At 35.9% G+C, this 12,377-nt stretch overlaps 1 protein-coding gene across 1 annotated transcript; it reads left to right on the forward strand.

Annotated features, from left to right (window-relative positions):
- Positions 1–331: 331 nt before the first annotated feature.
- LOC107002802 (TLD domain-containing protein 1) lies at positions 332–12,335 on the forward strand. Its single transcript, XM_015200972.2, has 8 exons — positions 332–583; positions 678–780; positions 873–977; positions 4,678–4,763; positions 7,702–7,943; positions 9,283–9,463; positions 11,041–11,224; positions 11,710–12,335. Exons 1-8 carry the CDS (start codon positions 531–533, stop codon positions 12,010–12,012), a joined length of 1,257 nt encoding a protein of 418 aa, XP_015056458.1. The 5' UTR covers positions 332–530; the 3' UTR covers positions 12,013–12,335.
- The last annotated feature ends 42 nt before the right edge of the window (positions 12,336–12,377 follow it).

Raw genomic sequence — 12,377 nt, forward strand, 5'->3', positions numbered from 1 at the left:
TTTTATCTTAATACACGACCTCTACTTTTTTCTACTTAGAATATGTCATCGATGCTATGAAAACACGTCACATCACATCTTACCAAATCACTTCTACCCTTCCACATACTCTTTACAACCAGTCTCTCGTACCTCTTACCTTGAACATCAATGATAGCATACCTCCGTTAAAGAATTTAGATAAAACTTTAAAATCAAGTTTTGTTTCTTTTATATTAAGTTAAATTATTGATTATTGATCTATTATTGACTTATATATATATATATAAATATAATGTTTTCATAATAATATAATAAAATAATGAATATATAAATCAATACTGAACAATTAAAAATGGACGGTATAATGATTTATTTCCAGCAAACACACTTGTCATCCTTGAGCCGATCTTGACTTTGGCCGCTATAACTTCTGGTAGCGTCTGCCTCAGCAAACTGTGACACTATATCACGTTTACAGCTCGAAGAGAGAAGCAGAGTACTGTAAGAAGCGAAAAGGGGGGAGAATTGGGATTTGGGAAGAGCAGAAAATGGGAAACTCTCAGTCGAATTCAACGAATCCACGTTTTGATTTAGCCAAGAGGCAATTTCTCTCTAACACTAAGCAATGGTTACACAGTTGAATATTATTTGATTCATTTTTGAACTCAAACTGCATATTTTAATTCCTATTGTAGAGCTTTCACAGAGAGGAAATTGGAAGACTTGAAATCGTTGTACGATTCACTAGCTGCACAATCACAGAGCAATGGAAAATACGTATCTTCTTCTGTTTTCAAGGTACTTTTTGTCAATTTTTTTGTATTGTATTGTTATTTTTTTTTATTTTTTTTAAAAAATGAAATTGGGAATTGGGTGTTTGTGCATTTTAGGCATATATTGGAGTTGAAGGGCCATTGGGTGATAGAATGTTCGATTTGGTCACCCAGAAGCGTAAGGATAAAAAGCTTACATATGAGGACCTTGTGATTGCTAAAGTAAGTGTTTTTGGTCTCATTCCACTGGGTGTTGAACTAGTTACCCTAAAGTTTCCTCATTTGTTGACTTGATGGTATACAAAGGCCTTTTTTGATGGAAGAATTAACCCAAATATCTCCCATCTCAACCCCATAAACTTAAAATAGCTGGCAGCTGTATAATATATATATAATCCATGTATAATATGTATATAACCATGTGTAATCTATGTATACCGACGAAGGATATTTGGGTGAAGATCCTTTTTTTGTATCCGTTTTCCTATTAGCTTTTGTAGTTATGTAACTTAAAATGAAATTTATATGTCCATCCATTGTATTGTGTGTTGATGGATTATCTAAGTTTCACGCCAAGCTGGCTGAACACCATGTCCATAAAGAAAACCTGGTGCACTAAGCTCCTCTATTAACGGGTTCATGTGAAGGACCAAATGGTAGTAGGTTTGTTGTATCCCGACTTGCATTTATTCAAGAGGCTGTTTTTACGGCTTAAGCCTATGGCCAATATCATAAAAGAACATCTTTCTACACCTATTCATGACCTTTTGGTACGAGCTCAAGTGTATCATATGATCCACCTTCATTATTGTTATATTTTACAGTTGTAGTAATAATAGGATGAACGATTTCCATACTCTGCCCTTCACTCTATAAGAATAACAACATCATGAACATTATTGAATAGTTACAACCTCGATATACAAGGAACTAGATAGATGTTATTACATTTTATTTGAAAAAGAAGTACATCTACAATATGAAAACTACATATGAGTTTTCTATATATGCTCGCAGAATACATCTAGTTCACAGTAAGGTTGAAAAAAGCGGGTTGTGTTAGCCCAGATAGGTTCAGGATTAGGGTAAAGAAATAATCGATTGTGATGAAGCCTTTATCCTCATGGTTTTCTATACTTAGCATGATATGGCTACTGGGTTTGGCATTAAATAGGCTAGAGCTTCCATTCTATTGCCTCCTGGTATTGAGGAGTATAGCAAGGATTCTCACATCATGCACGGGTGTGGGTAAAGAAATTAGTTCCACCAAAACAATATGTGGATATGATGGTAGATGAGAAAGGATTCCCCATCGTAGTGGATATATAGAGTAATGGGAAAGGATTCCCCATTGTAATGGATATATAGAGTAATATGTTTGTCAAAGATAGTCTATTTCGAATAGGTAGGTGGAACATAGGTTGATTTATAGGGAAGTCAAAGAATCTTTTCTGATAGGTATGAAGAAGTAAATGAAATCAATGTCTAGCTGAAACAGGACTATAGGAGAACAACTATGTTGTATGTCTACAAAGAGACTTGGTGTAACGGAGACAAGGTTAAAGAGATGAACAAAACAAGCTATAATTTGTGGTGTTTTGGTTTGTGAGAGATCAAAGTAGGCACGGGGTAGAAATCATGTAGAACCAGGACATAAAGATAAAGTTGCAGAAGTTAAAAACATGTTGATAGGATTATCTTAGTGTGGGAAAGAAAACAAAAAGTATCGTTAGTGCATAGGCTTCACAAATAGAATTAGATGAGGAAGCAGAAACTAAATTTTAAAAATATAGATCTCCATTGGTACAAGGGGGTTCTAGGTGACCAACAAACGTTTGTACGAGGAGATTTAAATGGATATGGGGTTAGATATGTGACACTTAAACTGAGTACATAACAAATATTGTGGTACAAGCAATGGAGAAGGGAATGTTTTAAAGTTTGCATTAGCTTGTTATCTCTATTTTTAGACTTTCAACTAAGACCTACTTTGAAGAAAGAGAACAACATTTGATGGTAATTAAGAGAGAAAGCAGCAATAACCAAATAAACTTCATTCTTACTAAAGGAAGTGACAATTCCACATTTAAGGTTAGCAATGTTATACCATGAGAAGACCCAGTCCTAACCATCCAAAGTAGACTGATGCTCTTGCATGTGGAGCGAGAGAATAGAGTGAAAATGGGAAAGAGAAATATGCAACCAGATTTTATTGTGCCCACTAAAAGGTTTAAACCACAAAACATTCAAGGACAAACTATTGGAGGATGGAGCATGTGACTTAGCAGTAGAGATAAGATCTGCAGAAGTAAATGCAAGTTACATCTTTATTCTTTACTGCATTTGAGTGCAAATTCCATTTTCTATTAGATTGTATGCCAATCTAGTGCATATAGGACCTCCAATAGAATGAAGAGTGATAAGCATGGAAGAGATGTAGAGATTGTTATCATGCTTATGGAAAAGACAAGTGTGCATGTGTGTCTTACCCTGATTTAGTCTACAGAAAACTGAGTTGTAGAAGCTACAGAAGACACTTGGTAGTTTTTGCTGTTTAACCAAGATGAAAGTAAAAGGAATTTTTATATTGGTTAGGATCACAATATTTTTCTTAGTCTTATATGGTTTCTCAGCGTTCACCACTAACATGGCTAAGTCGGTTTTCACCAGATCACCAAAACCGCATGCCACATCTTGGTGTGAAAACAAGTGTGTGTGGTGGGTGGGTGGGATTTCAAGACAATGCTGGGGGAGCTATATCCTAACGTCATTGGTATATCAAGGGTCATGCCTTTGAAGATTAGAAGCTGACTGTAGTGCTGGAAATTCCACTAAATCTGAAGCAGATCTCAAAAACTATTCCCTTTTGCATAGTTGGACTATTTGGTTGGAGAGGAACAATTCTTGTTTGAAGGAAAAAAGGGACTCCTTTCTAGAATTAATAATTATTGTCCACAGAATTTATATTTTTGGTGTCACTGCAGTATTGACTTTGAGTCTGTTAGGACCAAGGAGGAGTCACTTGATAATCTATTGTAATGGTATGTTGTTCAGTCATTTACTGCTCTGTACCTTCTTGGTACTTTATAAATAGAACTTTGACCTTATCATAAAAAGAAAAAGCGACACCATTTTCATCCCTTGCATAGGTACTATAGGTTGCCTTCTCTGGGAATTTCATTCCTTGATTCTTGGTAGCCGGATATTTAGTTAATTAGTTTCACTCCACTGGATCCTTTTCTTCAGTCAACCATAGATTGGTTTCCTTGGTAAATCTTGATTGATTTGTACCAGATCTTCATTGACGTATAGTTGACCGGATCATCATTAGCGTATTGCTGTGCATTCAAAACTTCACCATATTTGTGGCATACCCCTTTCAAGGAAAAGATCGTTATCATCATTAAAATCCTCCCGATACTCAGGGTAGTAATGACTGAAACATGATTTACTTACTATGGTAGGACTCACTGGATAAGCTCAATGGCTGAGCTAGGGCCTAGCTTAATGGGATGAAGAGATGCTTTAACAGAAGAAGCAAGACTTAGTCAACTTAATCAACTGCTGGGTATGGTGCTTTCATGCGTCTATCGTACCCTTAAAACAGCCATAATAAGCCTTTATGATGTTATCGTTTTCTCCTGGAATTTGAGGACTCTCTAGAAATTCATGGCTTCTCCTTATGTGCCATTTCAATCAATCAAGTTTCTTACCAGCATATAGATGCCCCCTCTAGACAACCCTAGTGAAGAACACAGTTGCCGAGAAAGGTGTTATATCTGTTAACTGTAATTCATTCAGATAATCATTGCCCTTTACTGCATAAAGTGGACATGTATCTCTCTACCTGTGAAGTTTCTATTGCGAGTAATAGATGAAAAATATGAACTCATGGTGTATGATTCCACTTTTTATATTGCAGGGAACCTATGAAAAAGGGACAAATGCTGATATTGAAGAGTTTATCTATCAGTTGTTAGATGTCTTTGATGATGGCGTTGTTGGAAGGTAGAACAATAAGCTTTGATATGTTTAAGGCTATGTACAGTTTGGTCCCTCTAGATTTAGTTTTTCATATGTAACTATGCTCGACTTCCAAAATGTGTCATTTATCTCTCTTGATCCATGGGGTAAAGTTAAAAAGTCCAAACTAACTTTTTATTGGAATCGGCAGTATCACCAGCTCAAACTTTTTACCTACGAAAACAACTGGCAGAGGTTCTTACTGTAGGTAGGTTGAAGGCATAGAGGGTTGTCGGTCATCGTGATTCGTGAGGGCATCACGTTTTGGGTAAAAGGGTGGACTAGCTATTTGAAGATTTATGTTCTAAATTTCAGTTAGTTTTAGTGAGAAGGCTCTCCTAAAAGTACTAGCCAAGGGGGTACACTTGCCATAAGTTGACTTTAAAATCAACTCTTTCACTTTCCCCATAGATTTTGCTCCCCCCTGAAAGATGCTGTAATGTGAAGGACATAAGAAAAAAAAAACTTTAAAGTGAAGGATTTCATTAGAAAAAAATACTGTAAGGTGAAGGGAAGTTACACGTTATGTGAAAATCGAGGGGAGTTTTGTTTTACAAGTCTGCAATTAGAGGAAGTAAATTGTAATTACGCTATTTTTAATTCAATTAAATGCTTTATCTTTATCCTCCCAAATTAAATTTTAATCCTTTTTCACAGAAAAGCAACTGCTTGGTACAGCTGAGATAGTTTGTGCTCTGTTTTTGCCAGTTGAGGCAGTTATTTTTCCTTCCACACTAGGAGAACCAGGGATAACTTAAACATTCGTTTTATTTTGACCTTGTTTATATTGAACTGACTTGTGAGATTCTCGCTTTGGACTTATCTCTTTGTTTTTATTTATTTTAATAATTTTCATTCAAGATACAATTGAGGTATTCTAGTCTTAACACTGACTTGAAAGCTGCTTAGACATCTCAGATTCTTTAGGTCTAGGATACTTTTTTTCATAACTAAGAATCCCTGATGTCTAGTAGTACACGGTTTAAAACTTGGTGGATGATGTTCCAGTATACCCTTCTCCACTTAAATTTCCAGCTTTTATAAATGGCAAATGACAATATTTGAAACCACGATGTGTGCCTAAATAACATATTATTTGTTGCGCTTTTACTACGAGTAGACCAATGCCCAGGGGGGCATCTCTTGGACTACTTTAAAATGATAATGATGAGAAGATGATCATTATCAAGATGCTAATGTTATGGAGAGGACGGATCTTAGTAAAAGAATGACCATAATTCCTAGATAAGCTGTCAATGAAGACCAGTCAAATGTTAATATAACTGGCAAGCGAAATGAATATCTCGAAAAAGGTTGTGATGCAAGCTTCTGAAAAAATAGGGATTTAAGGCATGTATTTCATTATTCAAAGCTTATATGAAGTTGGTAGAGATTGTTATTGTCACTATCATATGTATGTGTGTGACATTTTTCACAAAAATCGATGTGTCTTTGCCCACTCATCTTATGATATTCACGACTTCTTTTTTCGTCCTTTACCTTCTCTAATCGAGTGATGGTATAATGATAAATCCAGTTCCCTCAGGCTGGCTTTCTCCAAGGGATGTTTGCTTCTCTTGGTTTATGCAAAGTTCTCCATGATCAACAGCTTATTAGACTTCCCAAAATTGTTTCTTCTAGTCATCCTTGGGCATCCTGTTCCTTTTCCTGCAGTCATCTTAGTATTATCACTCTTTTCGATAGGTGCATAGTAGACCTTATCCTCCTCACTCCCCCTGGGTTATTCCTCTTCCGTTAAGCTTTACAATAATTGATCTTCCCAACCCCCTTCCTTGGCTGTCTTCTGCAGGTGGGCTCTCCCTAAGAAGTATAACTAAGCGTGGCTTGCAAACTTTTAACTATTTTTCCATCCTTGCAAGCACTCGATACAAATTTAACCATCAGGTTAGTTGGGGAGTCAAGTGATGTTTGTTGCCTTTGATAGTGCTATATTTCCTCTCTAATAATAAGGTAAAATACTTACAAGAAGGGAGAATGCCTGGAGCATTACGCTCCGTGAAGAAAATGGTGTATTTAAGTTTAGAATGAGGCAACAATACTGCACCTACTTTTACTGGATAGGCATGTATTGTTTGTCCACTGTACTCGAAACATCTGGATTGGGCCTCTTTTGTTAAATAATATCATTACTTTTTGAGGTGGAAGTGATATAGAATTTTATTTCTGAGAATGGATCTCCATTGAGAAAAAACAAGAGGAAGAAGGAGGAGGTTCCAGCTTTATTATTCAAGATAGGTAACATAATCACGTCACACTGATTGATAAACATTAAGTAATATGTACATACACTTTTTGAATAAAATGCGATCGACCATGCCTTTGGGGTGTCTTTTGTGGTCTATTTCAGCAAAATAATATTCTGTAACTAAAGAGAAATGAGTTCTTCTTTGATTGGTCTCCTAGAAGCTGTCCTTTTTTTTTTCTTGTGAAAAACCTAGAAATCATCCTTGTAAGCTGATATGGATGTACAGAGGATCCAGCACTGGTTAGTCCATGATAATTGGAAAGAGCATATCATCTGGCATTAGATGACAGATTTTTTCCTGTATTTCAATTTTCAATAGTTGTTGTCAGATGAAAGGTTCATTTCTTCCAGAATCTCTTTTTCTTTCTCTTTCTCTTTTTCCTTTTGCATTATGTGGAACACATATTTGTATAATGAGAAGCTTTATCTTCAGTTTATGAGCTTGACTGCCTAAACTTGGATGTCAAATAGATTCATTGAAGCTCTGGAAAAATAACCCCAGCCTTGTTCGGTTTTAAACACAGAATTGTTCATAATGATTAAACATAGTTCTGGATCCAATATTAGATATCCATACTATTGATTACCAAAAAGAGAAATCAGTACTATTGTTTTATCCTTTATGGTGGTAAATACATCAGTGAAATCAATTTGCAGATCAGACCTTGAAGCAGTCTTGACTGCAGTACTAAGAAATATATCTTCTCATGAGAGCCATCAATCTGAACCAAGTTCGGACAGGGAAATTCTCGACATTTTCCTCAATGCTGCAAATTTAACCACGGATGATACAAAATGCGCTGAAAGTTGTATGTCTTTTGAGGAATTTAGAAGTTGGTGTGCCCGTCTTCCATCAGTAAGGAAGTTTCTCGGAACTCTGTTGTCTACACATGATTCAGGTTTCTGCTTTACAGTCATCTTGTGTTTTCTAATTCTGTATTTCCACTTTTTTTTCTTGTCATTTGTAGTTTCTCTTAGAGGAATATCTTTTCTACATATTGGACATTGCTTACTGGGTGAATTTCTGTTGGGCTTAAATGTTAGCTTTTCTAACATTACTTCTATATTTGCTGAAACTTCTATGACAACTATGCATGATACTAGCTTTTCCATGTAATAGACATTTCACTTGTGTTCTCTTTGAAACTTATATGTTATCATACATATGCTGGAGTTGTTAAATATACTGGTGTAGTTGCTGTTATGGGGATTCTCATAACCAGTAGCGTGCACATGATTTTAAGTAAGCGGCGTCAACAATAAAATAAGAGAATAAACGAGAATTCATTGTGATGATATCATATTGAAAAGGCAATCTAGATTTTAGTACTAAACATAATTTAAGCATATTGCCCAGTGGCATATCTAGGTGTGCGCCCACGCTCAAAGTGTGATATGGTGTAACGGTTATTGGGTACACCTCTCTAAGAGAAGGCCGGGGTTCAAAATCTATGTCTATCTTGTTATTTATTTACTTCTTTCCCCATGCCTTTTGCATTTTAATTATTTTTTCTTTCTTTCTGTGTTTAGTTTATTCTTCCAAAATTTCCAAGTATAACACGTTGAGTTCCTGTTCTCGTTTTATCGTCATAAAAATATATATTATTAAACCAAATATGTAAATTAAAATTAGTAGCAGTGAAGGATATAGCATATAGCCAATGAGTTCAACTGATTCAAGACACAAAATATCAGTACATATGTAACTTATAAAAATAACTAACTTTGAACATAAAATTCCAAAAGCATAATGGATCCAATGGTAAGAACGTAAAGGTTGAAACTCGTCAAAAATAACCTCATCATAATAGTGCACCCATATTTTCGAATCATGGATCTTCCTTCTGCATATTGCTGGAAGTCTTTTCGACGAGTTTTCATTCTTTAATTTGTATAATGATAACCTCATCAGAGATGCTTTAAACTAAGTCCTTTTTCATTGAGGCACCAAAAGGAGGTGTAGCATAGTAATTTAGTTGATTGTTAGTGTATGACGATTTGGCTTCAATTCTTTGTAACCATGACTTTACTTATAACAACTCTAGAATATTGTCAGTTATGCACATTTAAGTTTGGGCAAAGAAATCTGTTTTTTTTAAAAATAATATTCATTCCACTTCTCCACCTCCAAAAATGAAAAAAAAAACCCAGAAAATGGTGAATTATTTCCCCAATTGCAAAACGGTAGTCAAGCTAGGGTGTAAACAGTGTTTACTAATCTATTAGTATTTTTTGCAGGCTCTGAGGTTCCTATGCTAGTATACCCAGAGAACATTGATCCTGCTGTAATATTGTTAAGAAAGGAATATGCTTGGCATATAGGTGGGGCCCTCCCACAAGAAGAGCTGCATGAATGGAGACTTTTGTATCACAGTACAGTACATGGCCTAAGTTTTAGTACTTTCCTGGGGAACATTTCGTGAGTGGCTTCCTGCTTAATTATAAATGAGTTTCTTATTGATTATTAACTTTCAATATCTTTGATATCATTGAGATCCTTAAATTAGTTATAATTAGGTCAAAAGATTTTCTTGGTAGTCACCTTTTTTTCATGTTTACTTGGTGCTTGACAGAACATTTTTCAGCTTATTAGATCACTGAATATGCTTATATTATTATCTTTCAGTTTATCCTAACATCCACTTGCACAACTTGCTATTAGATGCCATTTTGATAGTTTTTTATTATAAAGATTAAATGCCACGAGATCAGCTGCAGAGTTTACATAAGTATCCTTAGTTCAACGGACTTGAAATTNACTTGGTGCTTGACAGAACATTTTTCAGCTTATTAGATCACTGAATATGCTTATATTATTATCTCTCAGTTTATCCTTACATCCACTTGCACAACTTGCTATTAGATGCCATTTTGATAGTTTTTTATTATAAAGGTTAAATGCCACGAGATCAGCTGCAGAGTTTACATAATATCCTTAGTTCAACGGACTTGAAATTTCAAGATAGTATCACACACATTTTACCAATAGGTTCCAAGCAAAACTAATTGCATTTTATAATGACAGATGCTTTCCTTAGGAAGGTTAGAGGTATCTGCCAGTTGTATTGATATATGAGTGGAGTAAGGGGTCATTTGGTAGTGTTTTAGCAAAAATAATGCATGCATTAGCTCTATGTTTTAGTAATATCTTGTTTGGTGCACTTTTTCATGCTATGTATGCTAATTATACACTCTATTGTGTATGAGGGAGTGTATTACAAATACCATGGGTTTCTAGGTATCAGTAATGCAAATGAATTATGCATGTATTAGCATGGTTAAAGACCCAATTACCCCCCAAATCCCCCTTTACATCTTTTTCACCATAATTATGGAGGATATTTTTGTAAATAACTATTTTTATTCTTTGCATTCTATTTTTAATACACCAAACCAAACAATGCATAAGAAATAATCTATGTATAATTAATTCAAACATTACTTCTGTACACTCTACCAAACGACCCCTATGTGGCGTATTCATGATCCACCCTCTAAGAAGCTGTGATATTTATCTATGGTGGTGATAGGGCATTGCATAATTCTCATGGCCCACTGCACTCTCCTTTTGAGATGCGCCACCCTTGTCCACCCCTGCTCTGTTTTGACATGTATGTGTGGTTTTCCCTACTTAGACCTAACCTGCAGGCATTTCTACACACACTACATGCGCATGTAGCCTCGGTAAGTTTCAAGAATCACTCATTGTTTTCTTCATGAAATTTGCATAACCGAGTCTCAAACCAACCAAGAAACTAATAAGGCGTCTATAACACAGTACGAAGAATCCAAGGATGACTCCAGAATTTGTTGTTGAAGACTTGAAATGGCCTATTGCATGTGCCTTTTTTGTTGTAGTAGCTGAATGATAAAATTTGGCGCAACTAATGCATAAATGCCATCACTTTTTCCTCCCCTTTCTATGTCTGAGTGTAGTTAGTGTCAATTTTGTCAGCCAAGTGTAATCCAAGTATTAACCCCCTACTTGAACTGCAGAAATGACAAAGGACCAACTTTATTGGTAATTAAAGACAAAGAAGGCTATATTTACGGAGGTTATGCATCTCAGCCATGGGAGAAGCATGCTGACTTTTATGGGGACATGAAGTCTTTCCTCTTCCAGCTATACCCAAAGGCATCGGTTTACCGTCCTACTGGAGCGAACTCTAATTTACAGTGGGTAAGTTTCTGAACTTTTTGATATCAGTTACTTTATCCATATTAGCTGTCAAAAGAAATAATGGATGCACTTGGTATCGTTCAAGAAGGCCTCTCCGTCTTCAGAACTTAAAAGTTCCTCCAACTCTCCAAAATTTTATTTTTCCTATCACCCCGTGGACTCTTCATTTCTCAAGTTGCAACTCGTTGCTATTGGTTACTATATTACCTATTGCCTTAGAATAGTAAGTGATTGTCTCACATTGACCAGCAGTCACCAAGATCCTTGATGGATTTTAGATTTTGAAGCTTGAGGTCAGTCATTCTTCTCTTGCCTTCTGAGGCTCGTTCAAGTCCCTCAGTACAGTGGTGCTAATCTTCCTGGCTCATGTTAAGTCCTTAAGCCTGGATATTCAGATGTTGAAACAGTAAATACTTGCGAAGTGGAATTTTATTTATCAACTATCGAAGTAATACTAAGATGTTTAAGCTCTTTTCTTTCGGCAGTGTGCTATACATTTTAGTTCTGAGAGCATCCCCAATGGCATTGGTTTTGGAGGACGAGCACACCACTTCGGCTTGTTCATCTCAGCTAACTTTGACCTGGGGCATACTTTCACCTGCACGACCTTTGGCAGTCCTAGCTTGTCAAAGACCCACCAAATCTATCCAGAAGTGATAGAATGCTGGGGAGTTGCGATAAAAAGAGCTCAAGATAATCAGGATAGACTTCAAGGTACTGTGTTAGAAAGATTTAAAGAGGATCGCCATATGCTTAACATGGTTGGACTTGCAAATTCAAGTGAGTGATGTGCCTCCAGTACTGCTTCTTGTGCTGAATTAGCACAGTTTCTAGAGTTTATTGTCTTGCGTGTAGTTTAATAATGTATTGTGTTAGTGCAAAATCACTAGATGCTCAACCCCATGTACGCGTCGATAGCATCTAGAGTGTAATTTAAGGTTTTGCTATCATTACTATCCCTGGAGCCTTGGGCAAATTTCTTCATGCCATTCTCCTATCATTGTTAATAGTAATTGTCATTTTGATGTATTGTTGGCGTATGTAGATTCAACATTTTGTTACTCTTCTTAAGGTGATTTCGACATAAAAAGTGCCTTGTCATGTTGCTCAATTTGTTGGCATAGATATAAAAAAAGGAACAAAAGCATTTTTA

Source organism: Solanum pennellii, chromosome 10 (assembly GCF_001406875.1).
Source record: "Solanum pennellii chromosome 10, SPENNV200".
Classification (NCBI taxonomy): Eukaryota; Viridiplantae; Streptophyta; class Magnoliopsida; order Solanales; family Solanaceae; genus Solanum; species Solanum pennellii.

Bases quoted from the DNA above. Each gene is read 5' to 3' on its own strand.
- LOC107002802 (XM_015200972.2), top strand. From the start codon at position 531: ATGGGAAACTCTCAGTCGAATTCAACGAATCCACGTTTTGATTTAGCC. The intron at 978-4,677 runs GTAAGTGTTTTT...TTTATATTGCAG, and splicing joins AGGACCTTGTGATTGCTAAA to GGAACCTATGAAAAAGGGAC. The intron at 9,464-11,040 runs GTGAGTGGCTTC...CTTGAACTGCAG, and splicing joins ACTTTCCTGGGGAACATTTC to AAATGACAAAGGACCAACTT.